General features: G+C 43.0%; 1 protein-coding gene across 3 annotated transcripts in view; it reads left to right on the top strand.

The window, feature by feature from the left end:
• TMEM108 (transmembrane protein 108) overlaps window positions 1-25,674 on the top strand; it is a 295,248-nt gene that overhangs the window by 151,392 nt on the left and 118,182 nt on the right. For 2 of the 3 annotated variants that reach the window (XM_053265033.1, XM_053265034.1), the window contains exon 3: window positions 2,341-2,426. In XM_053265033.1, coding sequence (XP_053121008.1) covers window positions 2,387-2,426 — 40 coding nt within the window. In that variant the 5' untranslated portion in view covers window positions 2,341-2,386. The remainder of the gene's footprint in view (window positions 1-2,340; window positions 2,427-25,674) is intronic. The other variant, XM_053265035.1, reaches the window with a different exon arrangement.

The following is a 25,674-nucleotide window of genomic DNA, read 5'->3' as shown; positions in this document are numbered from 1 at the left end:
TGGTGGTTCCTGCCTTTGGGATTCCCAAAAGTATTTGGTGGGCTACTGTGTGAAACAGGATGCTGGACTAGATAGGTCTTGGGCCTAATCCAGCAAGGCTCTTCTTATATGTTGGAGAATTCGTGATAACTTCATTATTTGAAGGCAAAACCCCAGCAACAATATAGGTTGGTAACTGGATCTTCCTCACCAGGCATCTGTTCCAGATAGAAATGTCTTGAGAAAGCTGAGTCTCCCCAAATAAAATGCTTTACATCCAAGTTTTCCCCAAACTGTGGGCAGTGAGCAACTTGAATCCTCAGGCATTTAGAGTATTATTAATTAGCAGGTCTGCAGAGACTTGCACAGTAGCTCTTGATCTACTTTTAATGCCTCCATGTAGCAAACATACCAGGGCTGTTCTCATTATTGACATTTGGGTAGGAGAAGGTTTTCCATAGTCTAGGAAACATACCAGTGGGGATTTGAACCAGCAACCTCTGGCTTGCTAATCAAGTCATTTCCCTGCTGTGCCATTAGGTGCATATTCATATACATATTCTAAAAACAACAATACCCTATTCTTATATTTGTCATCACATGATGTCTTTTTGTATGCCAGATCACTGACCAGACATAAATAAATATTATTTAATTTAAGTGAAAATACTTAAATTATTTAAGTATTCCCTCTAGGAAATATTGAAAGCTCCTTACATTTGCAACCTGTATGAAAGTGAAATGGAAAATGGGATATCCAAATGGGAGTATTCATTGTCAGCATGTGTATAAATAGCTGTAAGTGATAGGACATAAGCGAGCATCTTGCCTCTTCTCCTGGCAAATGGAGCTAATAAAAGTGACAATCCTAGGAGACTTCCAACAACAAATCAAATATGGCCCTTCTGCTTTCATAAACTCCTTGGCATTTAATCAGTGGCAGAGTGCTGTTTATTGGCTTAGCTTACACTGCAGATGCCTTCAAGATCATCTCTTAAATAAGCTCAGAAGGAATTATAGTGGAGGGCATTAAAATAGCTTGTAAATGCCTTTAGTTGTTGAAAGATGGAGAAAAGTTCCTCTGAGAACTACAAGATATCAAGTGCCTAAAAACCATTAACTATTTTTCAATGGCTGTTGAAATTCTGAAGAGGCAGGTTGTACAAAAGCTTCTTGATAGGTAGTGATAGAGGTACTGTGGATCTATTCTCTGAGTCTATTCTCATGCGCAGACAACACCAGGTTAAGGAAACCTAGCCCGGCTTTGCCTGCATATGGAGCCCACCTTCAAAATGAAGTTGAGGGAGCAAGCGCTCCCTTAACCACCACCACCACCCCCGCCGATTGTCTGCCAGACCCGACTGCTTGCAGCTGGGGCTGGGAGACTGCAGGGCTTAAAGGCTTATTAAAATGTTACAAATATAAAAGTTTTCTGCTTCTTAGCTTAGCTGAATAGCTCACCAACTGTAGAACAAAGAAAGTCAACAACAGAATTTCGGCTTTGTTAAGGACTTGCCTGTCTCTTTGCCCCATCTGCTGAGCCCCATGAGGACAATCCAAACAAAAATGGCACTGGACATGCTTACATAGCCAAAAGCGGGTCGAAAGTGTTGTCCTGGTGTGTCTCTCACCCCACCCCACCTGTTTCCGGTTATAGCGGCATTTATCTGAAGAGGCAAACACTGCAACTAGGATGGCAGGCACTTGCATGATCAGCAGCCTTGGGTGATCAAGGCTGCCAGTTACAGAAGCACCTGCCATCATAGTTAAGGCATTTCCCTCTTCAGATGAACACTGATGTCGCCATGAGCAGCATGGTGGAGAGGGTGAGTGATGCACGGGGCAGGGACTTTTGACGCACTTTTGATACTGCAAGCATGTTCAGTGTGTTTTAAAATGTTTGAATAGGACTCTGGATTGGATTAGAAAGCCCCTGGTGGCGCAGTGGTAAAACTGCTGCCCTGTAACCAGAAGGTTACAAGTTCGATCCTGACCAGGGGCTCAAGGTTGACTCAGCCTTCCATCCTTCCGAGGTTGGTAAAATGAGTACCCAGAATGTTGGGGGCAATATGCTAAAATCATTGTAAACCGCTTAGAGAGCTCCAGCTATAGAGCGGTATATAAATGTAAGTGCTATAATTCATACATACCTGAAGATAATGCACTCTGCATCTCTCATGTTGTAGCAAAATTTTGTTACATCGCAATTAGAATTTGTAGCTCATTGACTGATGCTAAAGTTAATGACTAAGTTAATGTTGAATGCTGGAATAATGTTTATTGTTTGTGTTGTTGTTTTGGCCATTGGCTGTAAATAAAGTATCTATCTATACATACATACTTTTTTTAAAAATCTCCTAGACAGAATCATGAATAAATTGCAAGACAACCAGGAGCAGATGATACCATGAAGAGAAGTTTACAGGTCCTCTACTGCCAACTGCTTAGTAAGTATATGTATAGTCAGTATGACAGATGCCAAATCGTTCCTAATTTTATAGTAATGAAGAATTAAGTGTCAATGTTGAAAGAATGAAAAATGCATTTGTTGGGCTTACATCTGTGGTAGTTTTCTGTGAGAAAGTATACAATCCTCAGCTGATTGACTAAAGACCTGTTCAAAGGTTACAAACTCCAAACAATGGCAAAAATCTATGGTGTAAGTTATGACTCTCTCCAAGGATTGTGTTGTAAATTAGTTTGGCAGCAGTGCTAAAAATGTCCAATATGTTTTGATGTTTTCTGTACATACCAGTTGTGCTCATTTCAAATGTGAATGATGCCACTATGGCATCACTGAACCATTTTTTTAAACCTTTATCAAAATTGCCAGACTGATTTGGCAGTCTTTTTAATTATTCAGATTAATCAAGTGTGCCAAGGTGGCTTCATTCAAATTATTATTTCACATAATGCTACCAAACAAAATGTATTGAAAATATTGGATGAACCATAGTTCATGTTAAGTAAAAAATGAAGTTCTGCAACTAGACTAGAATGGTGAAAATGGTTTGGTGATGAATTAAAGTGAACACACTGTTTTGATTTGCTTACTCAGCTTAATTGTAATTGATAAGGGAAATTATTTCCAACCAAATAATGATTAAACCAAATGTGTCTGAAATGCATTGATAGGTTCTGTTTGCAAATGAGGAATCACATTTTGAAAAGCAGTAAAACAATGTATGAGCCCTCCCTCAAAATTACCTGAACATCTGAATACTGTTCTACTGAGTTCATAAGGAAGTCTTCAAATTTTGAACTTGAATCACCTTTCAAATGGCCGACATCCAAACTAACATTGCACGTGCCAAATAACATTTCATACATGCAGTGAGGGAGGAGTGGTTTTTGCCAATACTCCCTTCCTTTTGCAGATTTCTGTACCTCCCAAAAGCATTGCATGATCCTCGGCCTCAGGGACATATTTTCAGGAGCACAGAGGGCTGCAGAAGAAAGGGGAGATTGGTGAAAACTGCCCCTCCCCTGCTGCACACGCAAAACATTTTTCAGTGCACAATGTTTGCCTGGATGATGGCCAATATCAAGATTTGATTTACCCAGGCCAGGATTGCTCTATTGCTGAAATGGGCAACAAATATCATACCCTCACACCCCTCTTATTATCAGAATGACCTTTAGCTCCAATGACCATCAAGAAACTTGTCCACCAAAGCAAGGAATTTGGTGGCAGACTCAGCCACTTAACAGTTGGTTCTCTACACTGCTATTTAGTAAGATCACTATCTTAAATGAGGATGAGTGCCCAGTTAAGTCCTCAGCTTCACCAGCACATTATGGCATTGTTAGAAGTTTTCTGAACCGGGTATTAAGAGCCAATGCATGAGTGCTGCTGAAAACTGCAATTGATATCATGATGTTCTGCTTCTCCCTACTGTCTGCCATGGCAGCCAGTGATATGGGGAGGAGGCAGTGTAATGCTGAACCCTGTTTTGTTAGGGATGCAGGAAAGTTCTACTAGATGTTACACTTGGGGAGGTGGAAACTGAAAATGTAGTTTTTGTTTTCAGTGGCACACATCCATTTGGCAGTCTAGTCTGTCCTGATTTGAGACTGGCTTCCTTCCTGCTCAATGGAAGTCATATTTTTGGACCTGAATTCTCAAAAGGAAGCAATGCAGGCCATTGGAGTTACCATAGTTACTTATTGTAAATGTACAAGAAGTCCACAACTTATGACACTTCAAGTTAAGACCGACACGTGACATTTGTAAATTGCCATCGTGTTTCAACTTGATAACTGTGTTTCACTTTACAACACTCACCGTGCGAGAGAGAGAAGGTTCCACTAGATGGCTACTGGTGCATAGACTAGATGAGGAGGAGGTGATAATGGTGGCTCAGGTTCACATTGTCATCAAGACTGGCAGGCCTGGAGGCAGCTACTGCTGCACCTGAAGCTGCAGAGGGATTGGCTGACTTGCCCATCCAAGATGTTCCCCATCCTGCCATTGTGCTCCAAACTCTGCTGCTCTGCAGTGATGGTGAGAAGGAGACAGCTGAGCCACTTCCCAGTCCACATGATTTCTACCCACCCGCCTTCTTTCCCTGTCCAACTGTTGCCCAGGAGGAGAAGGAAATGGAGGCAAGCTACTCAGATGCCTCCCTTCTTTCCATGGAAAAGTGAGAAAGAGCCAAGAAAGAACTGGGAGGTAAGGGTGAGAATTTTCTGATTTTCCACCATCAATTTCTCCACTGCAGGTCTGCACATCTGTGGCCGACACACATAACTTTGACAGCAGCAGGGGGAAAATAGGAAATCCAGCCTTGGTTCAGGAACCAATCCTTCATTTATAACATTGTTTCCTATGGGAAAATATGTTCTGAGTTAAGATGTTTCAGGAACTATGTTTTCAGGAACCAATTGTGTTGTAAATCTGAGGACTTCCTGTAATTTACATTTCCGGTCCTGTCCATTTGATATTTTTTACAAATAATTACTTTCCTTTCCATGTATCAAAATATCATTAATCTAAAGGGGATGCAAATGCACTCAGTTCCTTTTGTTTACTGATTGTATATCATGTCTATTCACAAATCCATTATTGCAAAATCTTGAATAATGTAACTTTAGTTCAACAAATTGCTTTCTGCAAGCTACATACCATGCTATGTAATTCAATTGAAAGTGACTAGGTATTTTAACTGTTATAGTTAATAGGAATACCTTTGTCTTCATTTTTCACATAACAATATGGTATGTTTCTAGTCAGCAGTAATCTATTTGGGAATTATATATTTGCCCCCACACCCCTGCTGCAAGGAAGACACATTTCACATTGGGTAAAGGGCACAACTTTATTAAGGTCTGCGAAGCCCTTGAAACAGGTGACATGGCTAATTGAAGTCCCTGAGCTGTGAAGCCTTTGAGGACCAAGTGACCGATCCACACTTTCCAACTGCCCAATGGTGTTTACCTATCTCAAACCCTTCAACACCTCCACCCAGCCCGCATTGTACCTGCCACAGAGGGAGGTCAGCCTAGCTTGGACTTTCTCCTCCATCATCATCCAAGAGTTCAACAAGCCAACGGCACAGGTTAACCCTTTACAAACCATGCCCCTCCATGGAGAAATGAAAACCCGTCAGCCAAGATAGACACGGTGATGAATGCACAATTCCTTTATACCGCCCAAAACTTAGGTCAGTAAGTTGGTCAGGTATCCTCCCCAACTATAGTTGGTAGATAACCAGAGCAAATACAACTCAACTGGACAGTGCACCAGTTAATTTGCATAATATGTATACTGTTTGCAAGCTAATTTGCATAGTATGCAAATTAGGTTGCCTGGATTTGAAGAGCTTAAATATGGCAACACTATTCACCAACCTTTTGGAGTTCTTCGAGAGTATCAACAGGCATGTGGATAAAGGTGATCTTGTTGACATAATATACTTGGACTTCCAAGAAGCTTTTGACAAAGTTCCTCATCAAAGACTCTTGAGCAAACTTAACAGTCATGGGATAATTGGACAGGTTCATGTGTGGATTGGTAACTGGTTGAAGAACAGGAAACAGAGGGTAGGAATGAACTGACAGTTTTCACAATGGAGGGAAATAAGAAACGGGGTCTCCCACGGATCTGTATTGGAACCAGTGCTTTTTAATTTATTCATAAATGTGGTAAGCAGCTAAGTTGACAAATTTGCAGATGACTCTGAACTATTTAGGGTAAAGAAATCCCAAACAGATTGTGAGGACCTCTAAAAATATCTTTCCAAACTGAGTGTGCGGGCAACCAAATGGCAACTGTGGTCCATTGTAAGTGAGTGTAAGGTGATGCACATTGGGGCAAAAGAATGCCAACATCACATATATGCTGATGGGGTCTGAGCTGTTGGTGACTGATCAGGAGAAGGATCTTGAGGTTATGGTGGACAGCTCGTTGTAAAGTGTCAACTCAGTGTGCAAAAGCTGTGAAAAAGGCAAATTCAGTGCTTGGGATCATTAGAAAGAGGGTTGAAATAAAACTGCTAAAATTGTAATGCCCCTATCCAAATCTGTGGTGCGGCCACATTTAGAGTACCGTTTTCAGTTCTGGTCACTGTATCTCAAAAGGGACATTGTAGAACTGGAAAAGGTGCAGAACAGGACAACCAAGATGATCAGGGGCCTGGAGTACTTTCCTAATGAGGCTACACCATCTGGGGCTTTTTGGTTTAGAACAGGGATTCTCAATGTTGGGTCCCCAGATGTTTTTGGACTTCAACTCCCATAATCCCCAGCCTCAGTGGCCTTTGGTTGGGGATTATGGGAGTTGAAGTCCAACAATATCTGGGGACCCAACATTGAGAACCCCTGGTTTAGAAAAGTAATTTAAGAGAGACATGATAGAGGTCTATAAAAGTTTGCATGGTATGGAGAGAGTGGAGAGAAATTTTTCTCCCTCTCTCACAAGAACCAGGGGCCAACTGATTGCCAGGAAATTTGACAAAAGGAAGTACTTGTTCACACAGCTCATAATTAATCTATAGAATTCTTTGCCACAAGACATGGTGATGGCTTGTATGGCTTTAAAGGGGGCTTAGATAAATTCATGGAAAGACAGGTCTATCAATGACTACTAGTCTTGATGGCTATAGGCTACCTCCTGGTTCAGAGCAGGGTGGCCAGAACCTAAGGGGTATACTTGTGGGTCAAATGGGCCATAAGCCAGAATTTGGCTTTTAAAAAGCCAAATCTGGCCACCTAGGTTCAGAGGCAGGATGCCGCTGAATACCAGCAACAGCAGGAGAAAGGGCATGCCCTCACCTCTTGCCTGTGGGTTTCTCAGAGGCATCTGGTGAGCCACTGTGAAACAGGATGCTGGACTAGGTAGGCCTTGGGCCTTGGGCCTGGTGGTTCCAAGGAGGTTAGCCTTGGTTAGGGTGGTCCCGCCTAAATCCCCCTCCCCTTAAATGAAGTTAAAGGAGTGAGTACTCTGCAGCAGCGCGCAGCCACACATGAGTTAACCCCCAGCTGGGAGGCTACAAGCAGCCTCTTGGTTCTGGGGGTCCCCCGAGAATGCCCTGCACACTCACATGGGGCATCCTGGGACCTCCAGGGGCTGGGCAGCCCCCAATCCCTGCAGCCCCCACCAGCTCCATGACGGAGCCAGTAGTCATGTGGGCGGCTGATCCAGCCACCCAGGGCTTGGAGGCTGCTCGTGCGCGAGGAGAGCGGGCTAAGCCTGTTCTCCTCGCACAAACCCTCCTGGCGCTTCACACAGGTTGTGTGAAGCACCTCATTATATTTCTTTGAACACAGAAATGCAATTCCTAGAGCAGGTGTAGGTGATAAATGTTGGCTGGGGATGAAGGAATTGTAGTTCAATAGCAGCTGAAGAGTCAAGGTTGCCCATCCCTGTCCTAGAGTGTCCCTATCACTTGCTGCCATATGTGACATGCAGTAGCTTTCCACTACTGCTTGCTCACAAGTCAGTGATAAGTATTGTTCTTAAAAGAGATCTACAGGCAATGTCAGAAGGACTGCCTAGAACATCCTTCTCACCCATGATGCTGCCTTCAGGGATACTCTGGACAATAACTCTCACATTGCCTAATAAACAGAACTGCTGCTGCCATCACCAGGTAGACCGGAACTTCCTATTTTGCTCTACAGTAGTAGGGACTTGCAGTTCTGTGGTTCCAACTCTTTTTTCAAGAATGTGAGTCAGGATGCCAGCAGAAAATGCTTGTGGCTGTAGAATATAGCTAATCATGTCCTGTCCTGATATTCTGCATTTATCCGTTACATCTTCCTTTTCTTGCATAGCACTTTTGCAGTTCTTTTCCCATTCTGCCTATCATTTAATGGCAACAAACTTCAGACTGTTTCACTCATGCATCTTAGTCACTTGTTGATTGCAACATCCAGTGATGGCCTGAATGTATGAATGAGCTATCCTAGATCTGCCAAACAAATAATTTTTTCATGTCACATGATGTCACCTAAAATGCAGTAGAACTATTTGCATCTGAGCCCGTTCACACATTCAGCTGAGTGTAATCAAATGCATAGTGATCAAGCAATAAGCATGCCTGTATAAACCAGCCCCTATGATTATTTGTATTATATATTTCTGTAATATGTTTTGATTGAATCTGGGTTTTCTTGCTGCAGAATTCAGAGAACCTTCATAAGATAGTCTTCTTAATGTTAGGAATAGACAATCAGAGCAGTAGTTTAGGACCATTTGATTCATACATTCTTTGAAATTTTGTCATTGAAAATGGAAGGGATCATTCCTGTGACTTTCTATTTGAGAGGAAAGTGTGTTTGGCAAAGGAAATTTTGGGAGGTGATAAAGTAGTCTTCATTTCACCTGCTTTGCTTTCAGTTTGAATCTGCCTCTGGGGATGCAGTTTTCCATGTGCAAAATTGTTAGAGTTAACGAGCTTGGAACCTCTAAGATATGTTATATGGCCTGATGACATGGAGCTTATAGAAAACAACAAGGAGCTTACAGAAAACAATGTCCTTCTTCCTATCTAGAAAAGATTTTTATTTGTTTCAATCAAAATTGCTTGCTGTCACCAATTTTCTGTGCATCAACCAACATTGGTCAATAAGCTGTTATTATAGTTGTTATAGTTCGATAGCAGAAACCCAGCTGAGTCTTAAGATTTATTTGATAATGTCAGATAGGGCTTTAAAATGATGCAGAAGCAGATAGCAGTCCTGCACATAGAAACACATGCATAAGCTCCTTGAAGTTCGTGTGATTTTACGCATGCATAATTGATGACAGAATTTTACCCTTAGACTGTAATGAAATTGAGTATGCTCATCTTGTGAAATATGTGGATTTTAAGGCCACATATTTCAGGCAATTGTGTCCCACGTACAATGGCTTTCTGTTCCTTAAGTCAGTGAGCATAATGTTTAGATCATTACATGACTGAATTCAAAGCTTGTCATTCATAATACAACTGTAATATTTAAGGATTATGCCCATGGAAAAAATCCTGCCACATGTGCACTACTACTTCTACTACTACTTATAAACTGCTTTTCAACTAAAGTTCTCAAAGTTAGCTAAAAATAAATAAAAGGTAGACACCAGCAACAGCCTCTGGAAGGATGCTTGATAGGGACTGATGTTCCCTCTAACAAGGATGCCCAGATGCTATTTACTACAACTCCCAGCTTCTTCAGCTGCAATAGCCTTTGCTTGGGGACTGATAAGGACAGTTGATCTCCTCCTGCTTAATATAAGAGATCCACCACTTTAAAAGGTGCCTCTTTGCTCAGTTAGCAGGGCTACACACTCGAACTCTGCGTGGAAGTTTACTAAGCACCAGGTTGAAGGACTTGAGGGCCTATATATTTTAGACCATAATGTGGCATTCACACACATCCTCACTTTCCCTTCTGCCACTATTCAAGATTCCCTACCTTCTCTGTCTCACTAACCCTGTTCCTGAAATCTGCCACATGTTGGAGACATCTGTAATCTGAACCCTTGCTTTTCCACAACTGAAACAGTTGCATGGGAAAAGAAAAATGACAATATTGTCAAAAAGCGAACCGTAAAGCTTCATCTAGCAAAAGTACTCCTCAGGTGAATGGACACAGAGCAGCATACACTTTAAAACGAGACAAATGACAGAAATCTAATTGATGTTTGCAGTTGTGAACTGTAGTCACTTCACTCTACAACAGTGTTTCCCAGGCAGTGTGCTGTGGCACAGTGGTGTGCCATCAGGCATGAACAGGTGTGCCGCAGAATTCTGGAAAAGTCACTGTCAAGAAGCCAAGCCCTTAGATATTGCTGTCAATACACATTGGTGGGTTGAAGTGAGGTGACCGAAGGCAGGAAGGAGTGCAAAGGACAAATGCTGCTAAAACTCTAGATGATGAGCAAGGCTGGCCATGTTGCCAGGCAACACGGCCAGATACAGGCAAACTAGGCTTCCCAAAACCTCAGAGCTTGAGACTCATACATGCAGGCGTGAGATTGTCTTTATTTTCTGTCATTGATCAGAAGCATAACAAGGCAAATGTTAATCAATACTTGCATACCAATCAACAAACAACATTGCGAACAAAATAACATTTGCAGCAGATTAAAACCCACTCCCTTTTCATTCTATATCTATTTTGGTAAATCGTGAGATTGTCAGATGGGAAGGCTAAGGCAAAATATAGCCAACTGCTCTGGCTCCTGGGAGAAGAACAATCTGGAAGAAGCTACTAGCTAGTGGTAGAGGAGGAAGAGGGTGGCACAGAAACATCCCCCACTCTTCCCCAGTTATTGAATCCTGTGGGAAGTGGAAGGAGGGAGTTGCCTCGGCAGCCAGATGGATGGAGCACATCTAATCCCAGAGATCCATAGTCACACATGAGATAAACAAATCCATGACTAAATGAAACATTGTTTATAATATTAATAATGTGCTGAGGCTGGTGAGGTGTGTATGTGTCAAGGGAGAGTGGTGCGCCGCAGTTCTTTTATATTTATGTAAGTGTGCCATGGGATGGAAAAGGCTGGGGAGCACTGCTGTACAATTGCAGCTGCTATCTCACACTCCTTGCGGTCTTGGCAAAATATGCACAGATGCAGGCTCTTAAAACAAGGCTGAGGCGATAGATTCAGAGACGGGATTTTAAATCGCTTCCAGTAAATTTAGGATTAAAAGCTGATCAGTCCTTAGCAAGATGGCAGTGGTTCATTCTGTCAGCAGACAGGCAAATCCCTGCCTTTGCCCACAGTGTTGCATCGCACTTTGATAGTTATCTTGACAGAAGGCGTCTTTACTTCTGTGCTTATTCTGACACATTTATAAAGAGCCAAAGCAAAGCTCTTTCAAGATTAATTAAGGGTAGCTTTCTATAATTTATATTCTTCATACACTCACTCACTATAGTAGATATGGCTTCTTTTTGCTAGGAATCAAAACAGTATAATGGGTGAGTGCAGACATCATGCAGGACAATGGTTTATTTTAACTAAGGTTTATTTAATTAACCAAATCTTGGAGTATTGAAATATCAGGACTTGTTTGAGTACTATTCCTTTAGCTTAGCAACTATGATTTAGGGTTGCCTCTCTCTATACAAGAGTCCTGCAAGGATAGAACTAACTGAAATAAACCAAGATTAAATCATGATTTCTGGGCTCTGACATTCTGTGAGACCATGGTTGAAACAAACCAACCAACTCCAGACTCTGGGTTTAGATTATGGTTTGACGGTCTGAACCACAGTTTAACTGGTACAGGTTCAGATATACAAATAAACAGTTAAAATAAACCATGATTCTACATCATCTTTGAGCACACACAATTAAATTGTCTTATACAAGACCTATAAGTGCAAATTCATCTTGACCTGTATAAGGTTGCATAAGCAGTAACTTAAGGCAGAGACTCTCAAACTTGGAACCCAGATGTTGTTGGACTACAATTCCCATCATCCCCATTGTGGCCATTGGGGATGATGGAAGTTATAGCACAACAACATCTGGAGACCTAAGTTTGAGAATCTCTAAACAAGGGTGTTTGCATTTGTGAGACTAATAGTGAGGCTATTCACACACGTGTGCAAAACTGGGCTAAGGGAGCCCAACCTGGTTTTGCACACATGTGTGAACCGCCGGGATTGGACCCAATCCTGGCGGCTACACGGTGGCAAACCCACCTAAGTAGCCTCCCTTCTAAATGAGGTTAAGGAAGTGAGCGCTCCCTTAACTTCATTTATTTGATCGTTTCAGCCGTGGCACACTCCGGTATTAGAGGGGATCCCAATAATACACCATGCACTCGCGTGGTGCATTATTAGAGATCCAAGGGGCAGGGCAACATTCAACAGCATTTCCCTGCACCCTGACCCCTGGAGCTGCAGGGAGCAGCTGCCAGTCTTCTGGGTGGGCAATCCTCTCACCCAGGGAACCATGGACAATCATCTATGGGGAGGGTAAGTGTAACCCGCTTTCCCCGCAGACAGCCCCGGAGCTCTTCCCAGTGATTGTGAGAAGAGCTCCTGTATCTTTGCAACTTCTTCAATAACGTCTATGACACTCTGAGACTATTCCCGCTTAGCCCGCTTTCCGTGGATCGTGGGGACCACTGGGCTCGCAGGTGAGCCTGGTGCTCCCAATGTGGCTAGCCCGCCTAGAACACCCTCCCCTTAAATGAGGTTAATGGAGCAAGCGCTCTGTTAGCCTCATTTTGTTGCTTGTGTGTTGCCACGGTGTGTGGTAACACACGAGTAGACCCCCGACCGGGAGGCTGCTGGGCTTGAGGGTCTCTCCAGGATGCCCCGTGTGCTTGTGCGGGGCATCCTGGGAATTCCAGGGGCCATGCAGTCTCCCATCCTCTCAGCCCCCACCGGCTCCATGATGGAGTCGGCAGCCGTGTGAGCGGCCGATCTGGCCGCCCAGCTACAAACGGCTGCTTGTCTGCGGGGACAGCGGGCTAAGCCCATTCTCCCTGCAGAACCCCGTTAGGCGCTTCACACATTGTGTGAAGCACCTCATTGGTTTTCATAGGCATAAACAACTGTCCATAGGAAGCACTTCTAGATATAGGCAGGATGTGACATATATTCGAGCTTTTCACCAACATCATGACCAAATGCAATAGCAGAAGGATTTCTGTGCATAATTCGTAAGATAAACATGCAGGTAGAGCCTTTCACTGCCAGCATATGATGTCATCAATGTAACCATCCAACATTACTTCTTCTCCAGTTAGCCATATCCTTTCTCACAACTCCCTCACCACTCCTTTCCTGCAAGTTCCAAAATCTAAAACAGGATTATGCTGAATTAATCCATTAAAAATAAGCATAATTGCATAGATTGTACTGATGTGCCAAATTTGTTATTAATTGAATACTCTGCCTTTTCATGAATGTGGAACTTCCTGCGCAGATTCTACGAACACATTTGGCCATTAGCGTGTCCTGCAATTACAGGCAAAACTTTGTAACAGTCTGCTGCGACAGTTCTTAATAGATAGTTCAATAGACTTGAATCTCACTGCTGCTTCCAGCCTGGAGGTCTCTCATGCTAACAAGTGTTCAACTGAATTTCTCAGCCTAGAAGAATATAGGACTAAACAGCATGATACCCAATGTCATTTGGTGTTATGAATCATTGCAAAAGTGCTTGACAGAAGCTGAAAATCCCCACACTCCCCAAAGACTTCATGCCATATCTTATTTGTACTTTCAACAAAAACTCAGAGAATATTAGAGGCGGTGGGCCTCAAATAAATGGCATGGAACTCAGATGATTTCTAGAAAGTTATAAATCTCTGTTTTAAATCCTAGGGCTTTTCTGAATCCTCATTCTTCTTGTAACCAATTTGTGAAGCTCTGCTGGTGCTTCCAAGTTCAGATTCTTTATGGGTCTGAAAAAAATATATTCTTTGAAGGTTAGTTCCCTGCAGGAAGCATAACATCAGTTGTGAAATAACTTCTACATTTTTGAAGGGATGCTTGTCAGTGGTCTGTAGTGACTACAGGCTCATTATGAGAGAGAGCTGAGTTTCCCATTGCTGAGGGCGTCAACAATTAAGATGCAGGCAGCCATCATTGTTACTGAAGAGTAAGAAGAAGTTTGAAAATCAAAAATAGTGAAAGGGCCTGTTAAGACACCAAGAAGCTTATGTTTCTATGCACTGCTCTTTACATTACTTGATTACTCAGAGATTTATATGATTTGGGGCAACTTTTAACCAATAGTCTACAGCCCAAGACTGGTTTATAGGATGCTCTTTGCATGTTATACCAGAGGAGCCAGTTCAACCAGTTTTATTTAACGGGGCATGGACAGATTCATGGAGTACAGGTCTATCAATAGCTACTAGACTTGTAGCCTCAGAGGCAAGATGCCTCTAAATACTAGTTGCCAGGGAGCAACAGCAGGAGAGAGGCCATGCCCTCAACTCCTGCCTGTGGCTTCCAGCGGCATCTGGTGGGCCACTGTGTGAAACAGGATGCTGGACTAGATGGGCCTTGAGCCTGACTATTCTTATATTCTAACCTCTCGATGTAGTATAGCTCCTTACAGAGTTTCCTGCAGTACTACAGATCCTGAATCATATCGGCTCCTAATTCTACATATTCACAGGATTTAGCTAATTATCTAATTGCATTAACATGTGCACCTACAACTTCATCAGTTGCATGTATTCTATGGCCAAACTTAGAGCCCTTTCTCACGATTGCATGAGTGGGCTAGCTGGCAGGTGGCAGGGAAGGCTGCAAGACCCTGCCTTCCCTGCAGATGGTCCACCACTGCTGCAGGCAGCCCTAAGGTGTAGGCCAGTCTGCATTGTCCTGGCCCCCAGAAATTCCACAATGCATCGCACGAGTGCGCAGTGCATTGTGGGTATCTTCCATTGGCAGCCACTGTTCTTCCAGACCTTGTGCGGACAGCCTCTTAAACTGTTCCATCACAACATTTCTGTGGGGAGTGAAATACTTCTCTAAGACAGTGTTAGCTTATAAAAAAGTACCTTTTCCCCTGGCAGATTGGGAAAAATGTGCTGTGCTGGAGCTCCCAAATAATGCAGCAGTGTTGCTCTTCTGACAGCATAATTTTCCTCAACTACTGATAGCAATTTCATAGAATGTAAAAGAGTCCACCCATAGCTTCTACTCAGTGTACTGGTCATCTGCATTAATATTCAGACTGTGGGGTTGCAAGGCCAGAGAGTGCCATGCTAATGTGATTTTCTGATATCCTAGCTTTGACGCCAATTGCTGTGTACTCTTTTGTTTAATCTTTAACAAATAGCCCCAGAGTTGTAAATCATATTAAAATCTTTAATGAGCATCAAGATTTGACTTAACACATTTACTAAGCCTTTAGTTTCCTGAGTCTCTGTCTGTCCACTACTTCCTATCTCTCTGCTGCCACTTCCGGTCTTTGCTGCACAGACTGCTGGGATTTGTATTACTGCAGAAAACTGTAAGCAGCTACAGTATACTCAGCATGCTATCCTTCCCCACGTATGTCTGTATGCAATATAATATATCCCAGCTGAAGGTAACAATGCTTCTAATAAATGCGGCTCTGGCTGATGAAAGCTTATCCCACAATATATATGTTATTTTTAGAGTGCCAGACAGGGCTGCTGACAGGAGGGAAATGGAACTGGACCCAGTACTCTTGTACTGGACCCAGAGACATCAGGGGGTCTGACAGGGAAGGTGTCACCCAACCTGCCTGCCCTTTGCCACCCCACTACCTGGCAGTCACAAGGAGGCCAGTGCTGACCTTGAGTATCTCTTTGGAGATGCTCAAGGGTGCCATCCATGCTGGCCTCAGTTTCCTTTTCAAAGGAAGGGTGGCAGACTGGAGCAGAGGAGGAGCAGGCTGTCAGACAAGGAAAGCTCTGTGGTAAGGAAAGAGGGACGGAAGGACAGAGGGAGGGTGACGGGCAAGTAACGGTTGGGTGTGTGTGGGAAAAGCTGCTTGGTGTGCTTTGCATGCTGAGGAGGGAGGGCAGCAGTCCACTGCACAGTCCCTAATAAATTGTGGGTGGGGGCCCAATCCACATACTGTGGACTTGGTCCACAAAATCCTGTTGGGACCCCTAATGGATCCCAACATAAACACAAACTTTGTTGTTCTTCCTAGCACAGAACCTCAGGCAAAACTAACACAACTACATCTTGAAATCAGTGTAAGTTGAATTTTCCTGTGGACTCTCATACATTTCACTGATCTTGTGATTAGTTTAACACCCATCTGGATTTGTGCCATAGGGTGACCCAGTTCAATCTGTTGAGCCACAAGGCATGCACTTGCAGCATAAAGATTCATATGGGCTGGCACATCACTTGATTGCTACAAGTGGTGATTGGCAGCTGAATGGTCAGTGGCTGACATGATGAAGAAAATTATTCAAAGTAGTCCCATCGAAATTAACAGAACAAGTTAGGCAATGCCTTTTAATTTCAATGGGACTACCTTGAGTAATTTCCTTCATCATAACAGCCAATAACTTGACTGAGGAGCACTGCACTTGGAGTCATTTGAGAAGATATAAAGATTCTATCTAGAATACTTTATCTGTGATGCCCCATTCACACATACAAGACAACCCTTGATGTTACAGTGAACAAGTGACCCCCATGCATGTGTGAACCAGACAAAGGTTAGGACTGGGCTATAGGTCAGGAGGATGATCAGCTGGTCTCTCGCTCCTATAAAAATGCTGCTTTTGGAATACCTAATTACTTGCAAACCGTAATCATGTGAAAATTTTGTATGTGGTGTGTTGACTTTCCTCCAGTCCTTCAGCAGTGAGATATTATTCCAAAAGTGGCAAATTTGTTGTGGCGGGGTGGGGAGACCAACTCATTCTCCTCCTGATTTGTAGCCTAATCCTAACCAGCCTTAGCCTAATTCACACATGCATGGTGATCACTTAATGTTACAAAAAACTTGTATGTGTGAATGGATCATTGCAGATATAGGGCTGGTTCACAAGAACATTGGTTCACAAGCCATGTCCAGTAACCATTAAATCTGATATTCTCATAATGCATGCACTCTTCACGGAGCATGTCATGAGAACCTGGGGAAAGTTGACAATCTCCAGTTGGCAGTGTGCCAAATCTAAGACCAGTAATCATAGATTTGAAGTTAGGTCGTCAATCCCAGGTGAATGCTGAGTTGGCATACTGCCAACTGGACATCGCCTGCTTTTTCCAGGTTCTCACAGCATGCTCCATGAGAGCACGTACAACACAAGAATCTCAAATTAAACAGTTACTGGACATTGCATTAATCATGTGAACTGGCCCAAAGTATGTATGTATGTATGTATGTATGTATGTATGTGTTTTTTAAAATTTATTTGTCGTATTTCTCTACTGCCTGATATAGAAATCTCCAGGCAGTATACTAGTTAAAACATAATATAAGAACAATATAAAACAGTTAAGAATTCATAAACAGATAAAAACAGTCTTAGTATGTAAAAACATATTAAAATTAAATTTTCAGTTAAAAGCCTGGAAAACCAGGTATGTCTTGAGGTTACTATCTAGTATCCTAGATAGAGCTTACATACCTTCTCAGATCACTCCAAATGCAGTGCATTTCAATAGAGTTACCAACCATTTCTCTGCCAGTCAACAACTGAACAATAATCAGCTGCTGCACTGGCCAACATAAACCAGGCCATCATATCTCTAATTCCAGGATTCCCATTTTTGCACTTTTCTGGGCCTCCATATGACCCTGTGCTTTTAAATTGCATTTTGGGTGGGTCAGTCTTGTCTCCGTTTTGACATATTCTTCTCCAACTGACCTTTGGGCACCTTCTCTGTGATAAGAATTAAAATGTTCATTTTGGGAGTTGGTATGATTAAATATTTGGTTTATCAAAAGGATTGTGATATCTTTATCTGCATATAAATGTGCAACTTATTTAGAATTATTTTTGTTTCTGTCCTATGCCTTTTGGTTCTGCCATCCTTATATCTACAAGTATTCAGATTTTCAAAAGCAGAGCATCTGTTAATGAACTGAAAAGCTAGTTTGTACTGCTTGTTACATAATGGAGTCCTCAAAGGACTTTGTCCTCCAGACTAAATAGTTCTGTCACTTCTTTTGTAACGGCTGACAAATGCTGTAAGATACATGTAGAAAGTTTCTTGCTCCTTCAAAGCTTCTATCCCACTCCTGTGTAAGAGCAGGCGCATTGTTCTATTAAAATTACTCAGAACAGCTTTGACATGAGCCCAAGTGGAAAGCTGCAAAAAAGTTGGTTTTGAATATGATAGTTCCAACACCCATTCAAACACACAATCTAATTCAATTGCTGTCTGCAGTAAGGAAGATTTGATTTAAATGTAAGCTGCTCCTCAGGGAAGAACATCATTGACAATTTTGTAATTAGATGTTTGTGTCCTGTGGTGACCGTCACATGCAGGTTTGTGTTATGTATGCAATGGGGTCCTGTGTTGCTTAGTTGTGCTTTTTGTTCCTCTGCAGCTCCTGTAGATTTTTGGGAGCTATAGCTGTTTGGTGGAGCTTCTGCTTATCCTAAGTGTATCAATAAAGAACAGTTGTGTTTTTTATGCCTGTGAGTTCCCTCCATGTTTCCTGCTACCAACACAGCAGTTTGGTGCTGGGTTTTTTGACTTTTAAATCCTTAAATGGTTTGGGATGCAGATATCTAAAGCTTCCATGCAAACCTTCTCCCTGGGTGTGAAGATCTGCAGGAGAGGCTCTTCTCTACAGCCTGTCAAGATCAGATGCACACTTGTTTGGAATATGGTAGAAAGTCTTCTCTTTGTCCACACTCCGATGATGGAACTCCATCCCAAGGGAGATACGCCTTGCCTGACTGTTTTTCTCACCACCTGGTTAAGCCCTTTCTGTTTTGCTAGGCCTTTAACACTGCTGTAACTTTCTCTCTGGTAGTATTGAAAAGGGGTTTGTTGACTCTTTTACTGTTCTAACCTGCTGCAGTTTTTAAAATGTTTTATGTGTTGTAGGTTGAATAATGCCTAATGTAACTTCTTATGCTGTTAGCCCCTTTGATTGTTTAGATAAAAGGAAGGGTAGGTTACAAATACTTTTAGGGCTGCATCCCCCAAAAGTTAAGATTTCCTATGCTCCATTGGAATTCATAGGACTTCCGTTAGTCATGACGAACTTATCTCATTGATTGGTTAGTGGATGGTGACTAGTTTTCTTAGGATACAACCCATAATACAGAAATAAATATATTCACTGACATGCTGTGCAGTGCTATGGAGCAGTAATGCTGCACCCCGAGGTTGCTGCAGACTTCTAAGGTAGCCCTGACACTACTTAGAAGCAGCAATTGCAGGAGCAGCATTTCCACAGGTTTCCTCCATGTCATGAATGGGGAAACAGCAACACTGCTTCTGAACAGTGTTGGGGCTGCCTTAGAAGTCCTCAGCAGCTCGGGGTTGCAGTGTTACAGCTCTGTAATGCTGCACATCATGTCATCCACTATAATTTGATTAATTGACTGATTGGCTCATAATCTGTGCAGTGAGCCATACACCCAGACGAGATGCAAGCTCACTGGCTGCGTGGGACTCATTGCTGTGTTGCTGCTTCTTGCAAACACAGAAGTGGCTCCATGCAAATGGCTGTGTGTGACAGTGCAGCTCCTCCTGACTCCCAGCATTCCCAATAGGGGCTGCATGGGGCCATGCTGTTGCACAGCATCATTTACCTGGAGCCATTTCTGTGTTTGCTAGAAGCAGCAACACAGCGGTAAGTCCCATGCAGCCAGTTAGCCCTCAATCCACTGTACAGATTGGGAGCCATCCCTAGTAGTGGGTGGCTACTAGGGAGAGGGCCTTTTCAGTGGTGGCACCCCATTTATCAAATAGCCTCCTCAGGGAGGCTCACTTGGCACTGTCACTTTGTCCTTTTAGGCGCCAGGTGTAGACCTTTCTGTAAACTCAAGCTTCTAAAATTGATTTTTTTTAAAAAAATGTTTTGTGTTTTATTTTCAGTCAATCAATTTATTATGGTCTTTGACCGTAAATAAATTTGTTATGGGGTGGGTAACAAATAAAGTTGTTTTGTTGTTGTTATACCACTTTTCAATGAAAGAGTTCTCAAAGTGGTTTACCTAGAAAAAGAAATAAGATGGCTCGCTGTTCCAAAATGGCTTGCAATCTAAACAGACACACAAGGTAGATACCAACAACTGGAGATATGCTGTGCTGGGGTTAGAGAGGGACAAATTGTTTTTCAGGGAAGTGCATCCAGAGTTACTTGTCTTTTTTTGTGGACCTCCTCAATGAGAAGCTGTCTCAGGCTTCCCCTGAACACAGCTTGAACATGCCTGCTGTGAACCTTTGATACTGTGGTGGGGATGGGCTGAAAGTAGATTATGGTTGCTGAAATGGTCTAATGATCACCAGAGCATTTCTGACCTGCCAAAGAACTTCAGAAGTTAAAAGTTTCAGCATGGAGAATTTACTGGGGTGATTTTAGCACCGTACGTATAAGCATATTGCAACTATAGTCTTTCTCTTCAAAGGTACAGCTGATCTATTATTAATAATTCTTTGGAAAGCAATATGTTTTTGCACAGCTTGAACATTTCTCTTGTTCACAAATTTGAACACTCCAATCGTAACTTTAAAAATTGTTGTAAATCAATAGTCTCCCCCACCCCTGTAATGAAACGTTAATAAATCCAGGTGGCAGGAAGAGTATATAATATAAAGACTTCAGAGCTGGTGAGGTTTGACAACAGCAGTCAATCAGCTCTTCTCCACTGAGGGTACTTGACAACACAAGATGGCAAACAGAATTATCCTTCCCTTGAAATGAAGTCATTATTTTTTCACACTGATGCAAATGTTTCAGATGCTGAAGCCTCATCATCAGAGGCATATTTTGAACAAAAGGAAAATGGGTAGGAGTTGGTCTGTGTTTTTTCTTTCTTGAACCTAGGAAGCTGCCTTGTATGAAATCAGACCATTCGTGTGCTATCTAGACTGAATGGCAGCAGCTCTCCAGGGTTTCAGGCAGGAGTCTTTTCCAACCCTACTTGAAGATGCTAGGGACTGAACCTGAGATCATCTACATACAACACATGTGGTTTGTACTGAACAACAGATTTTGGTTTTTTGATCCCACCAGCCATTGTAAATTGGTCTACAAAATATTTTATTGTAAGAGGTCTCCACGCATTTTATTCAGAATCTTAATGCACTTTGTGATGGAACTAGAGTCCTACAAAGGTTTTTACCCCTTAAGAACAGCCCTGCGGGATCAGGCCCAAGGCCCATCTAGTCCAGCATCCTGTTTTGCACAGTGGCCCACCAGATGCCACTGGAAGCCGCAGGCAGGAGTTGACGGCATGCCCTCTCTCCTGCTGTTACTCCCCTATAACTGGTACTCAGAGGCATCCTGCCTTTGAGGCTGGAAGTGGCCTATAGCCCTCCAACTAGTAGCCTATGATAGACCTCTCCTCCATGAAGTTATCCAAACCCCTCTTAAAGCCATCCAGGTTGTTGGCTGTCACCACATCTTGTGGCAGAGAATTCCACAAGTTGATTATGCATTGTGTGAAAAAGTATTTCCGTTTGTTGGTCCTAGCTTTCCTGGCAATCAATTTCATGGGATGACCCCTGGTTCTAGTATTATGTGAGAGGGAGAAGAATTTCTCTTTATCCACTTTCTCCACACCATGCATGATTTTATAGACCTCTATCATGTCTCCCCACAGTCGTCTTTTTTCTAAACAAAATAGCCCCAGGTGTTGTAGCCTTTCCTCATAAGGAAGGTGCTCTCGGCCCTTGATCATCTTGGTTGCCCTCTTCTGCACCTTTTCCAGTTCTACAATGTCCTTTTTTAGATGTGGTAACCAGAATTGTATGCAGTACTCCAGGTGTGGCCACACCATAGTTTTGTATAAGGGCATTATAATATTAGCAATATGAATAACCCCTTCACAAACATCATCCCCCTAGAAACAGGAACTCAGAACAGAACAACAGACAAAAGCTCTCTCAGCTTTTTATACAGGGGAAAAAAAATTTCCCTATCTGACATGGGAAAGATTGTAGAACTGTGTTAATTAAAAGTCTCCTCCTCACATCCCTAGCAGATCTCTGAGATCGATGGGGCTGATTACTTGGTAATTGAGGATAAGGACTTCGGCCATTATTTTAATAACTGTTCTAGGGAATACAAAAGAGCTTATGAACCTCCCCTATTTGCACTGAGACAGGAAGGAGATCAGATTCATAACACAGGAAGAAGATCATATAGAAAGCAGATTGGCTACGTGACTAGGAAACACGCATACACAGGGCTAAACTTGAGGTCCGAAAAGCTCAAAATGGAGTTTAGGGGGAAAAGGAAAATATGAACCTTTGGGCTGAATAAAGGCCAGTTTCATGACATATTTACAGGTGGACCTCATCATCTGCAGCCCCGGCACCTGTGGTTTTGCATATCTGCGGTCGGACCATGTACACCCAACCTTGATATATGCAGTAACAAAAGACTTTTAAACCACATATCTGCAGTTTCTAGGTGGCTGGAAATTACCTCCAAGGTCAAAATAGCCACCATTTTGTTTAGCAGAGCCATTTTGTGACTCTTTCTTGAAACACACACACACACACACCCCGTGGTTGTTGGGTTTTTTTGCAGGAAAATGGCAGGTTTTGACGGGCATTGCTGGACAGCTGGAGTATGAATATAACAAATATTTATATACTGTCCACTTTTCAACAAAAATTCCCAAACTGTTTTACATAGATATACATAAAATGGCTCCCTGTCCCCAAAGGACTCACAATCTTAAAAAAAAAAAAAAAAGATAGACACCAGCATCATCCACTGGAGGGATGCTGTGCTGGGGATGGATAGGGCCAGTTGCTCTCCCCCTGCTAAATCAATAGAATCGCCACAGCTGGAGACTCACAGAGCAAAGTACGGAACTTTCTTTCTTTCTTACATTAGCCAACCTTTTTGTTTCCAGGAACCTAACCCCCCAATTCCCATTGCCTCAATGCCTCATTATCCACAATTTCACTATCCATGGTTTCAGCCAAGAATGGAACCCCCATGGATAATGAGGTCCACCTGTACTATGTTGGAAGTAAAACCATAATCCCACCATTATCAGTGGTCTATCCAGGGAGGACTGTGTACAGGTTCAAGCCAATCAGGAGCCCAGGTATGCACAGACACTAGAATTATGTTGTGGCAACTATCCAGCCCATCTGTTAGCATCAATAAACATGAACACGCACACATATGCTCCAGTGGCAGCTGGTGAGAGTGGCACTGGGGGGCAGTGAGAAGTACCTTTAAAAACTGATCACCAGTGGTACCGCCAGCACTTGCAAGCCTCCACAAGCAGCGGTGCCCAGCCCGGCATCCTGCATGGTGGCTGCTGTGGCTGCCCTGGAGCCCAGTAGATAAGGGGACCAGACCATGGAAAATGCTAATTCAAACCTAATCCAGACTACAATGCAAAAACCAGTAAAGTGAAGAAAACTAAGCTTCAAGACAAGTTACATCAAACATCTATTTGCGAAAATCCAGTTAGAGTGGGCTTCCTGTTGAAATAAATGGGAGGTGGAACAATTTTTCTCCAAAAGTCGTCCGAGTGGAAGAACTGTAATTTTAGTGCTCAAGTGGCTGCAGGCAGCCTGAGCCACTCTGGTGGAGCTCAGCGCTCTACTCTGGGCCTTAGAGGGAAAGTGCAGCTCCTCTGCTAGTGTTGCAGATGTAATGCCACCTAGTGGCCTTTCTGGCAAATCTTAGATTGCCAGATACTCCATCCAGCCCTGTGGCCACATAAACCCAACTCATTCCACTCTTCTCCATCCTATGATCCAGTCCCTTTTTGCCCTCTTGTACAACCTACTCATCCCAGAAACAGAAACAATATCAATAGCCGTGGACAAAGTGATGGTGACTGCACTGCCATCCATGAGTGACAAGCATGGATTGAGCACCTGGGGCTGGTGCGCATATTAGAGGTTGGTTAGGAATAGAGATAGGGTGGGAGAGACAGATAATAGTACACAGCAATATTATAATACTAAGTACTGATACAGCATAATTCCAGTGTATATGCTGCATAATGGCCTTCAGGAACTGACCTAGCCTGATTATGTCTTTCATTCATACCTGTCCTGGTTACTATAGAATGGCAAGTTGTCATGGCTCAGACCTCTGAGTCAGAGGAGGAACGGGAGGACTTGGTTGGGAGTACAGACTCAGAGGCACAGTAGCAGGATTTGGCTGGGAGAGCAGTCTGGAGCTGAGTTGGAACAGCTGGCAGACATGAGGGCTGAGGAGACTGATCAGGAGGAAGCTGGAATTTCACCTGTGTTAAGAAGACATCTCAAGAGAAAGGCTCAGTGGAGACATGCAGGCGCAAGATCTCACAGGAGAGGAAATAGAGGTGCTGAGTCAGGAAAGCCTGATTGGCTGCCGGTTATCTTGAGCCCTATGTTAAGCAGACTGTTCTTGGCACAGATTACTGTCAGCAACTTTGCCTTTTTGCAGACAGTGTCCTCATATTTGTACTTTCTCAATCTTCCCTGTTTCAGCTTGTCCTTGTTCTGTTCCTCCTTGCTCCTTTATTTCAATTATTACTCAGTTATTGTAGAGGGGGGGTACCTAGTTTAGTTTCAAGGGACTTTCTTTTGTTTATAATACTTTATCTTGAGAGTCATTCTTCACTTTCGTTCGTGCAGCTAAGCTGCTACTCTTAGCTAGAGAACTTTATTTTGACTCACACAAGCAGAGCTGAAGGGATCGTAAATCCTGTCAAGTCAGCCATGCCAACAGATTTACGACACAAGCCTCTCTCCCTCCATGCCCCATCATTCCCCACTCAACAAAGGCAGACTGTTAGTGTCACCCATCATCATTCCTCATGGCTGCAACTGACACAAAGAGGTCACTCACACAACCCAAAACTGGGTAGGACAAATGTTGTACCCAGGTTTGGGATTTGTGTGTGCTTCAAATTTTTGGTTGTGTGGGTGCAAACTACTAGGTAGGAGGAGGGAGAAGTGATTGTGTGGAAGCAAGGTAGGAGGAAAAGCTGGGTCGGACAGTGCTGTCCTACCCAACTTTCATACCCAACATTTGACCAAGGTAGGAGGAAAAGCTGTCCTACCCAGCTTTTCCTCCTACCTTGCTACCACACAATCACTTCTCCCTCCTCCTGCCTAGTTGTTTGCTCCCACACAACCAAAAACTGAGAGTGCAAACAGCTCCCAAACCTGGGTAGGACACTTATTCTACCCAGTTTTGGGTTGTGTGATCAGCCTCAAAATGTGGGCACAACAGAAGTTCCCTACCTCTGTTTAGAAAGGCAGGGTCCTGGCCTAGATATCATTGATTTTATTGGAACCCTCTTCCCAGTAAATGTGCCAAGGACTGCTGCTTAAAATAATGGAACAAGATTAGCCACTTTGAATCAGTCCCACTATTCTTTATTTAGCCATATCAATCACCAACTTTCTTTATCAGAGTCTTACTTCCCATTGGGTGCCGATGGGCTGCTTCTAATCTCAAGCACACTAACCATGTCCCTCTTGTACTGAAAAGGAGTCACTACAATTAGTGGGTAGAATGCGGTTCAGCTCTTTATGTTAAATGCTACAGATGTTAGATTGCTAACTGAACAGAGGCACCTTTTTAAAATAGTGATTCTCTTTATTGTGCAGGGGGAGAGCAACTGGCCCTATCCA

The sequence above is a fragment of the Hemicordylus capensis genome, chromosome 6, assembly GCF_027244095.1.
Source record: "Hemicordylus capensis ecotype Gifberg chromosome 6, rHemCap1.1.pri, whole genome shotgun sequence".
Classification (NCBI taxonomy): Eukaryota; Metazoa; Chordata; class Lepidosauria; order Squamata; family Cordylidae; genus Hemicordylus; species Hemicordylus capensis.
This window is presented reverse-complemented; position numbering and strand designations above follow the sequence as displayed.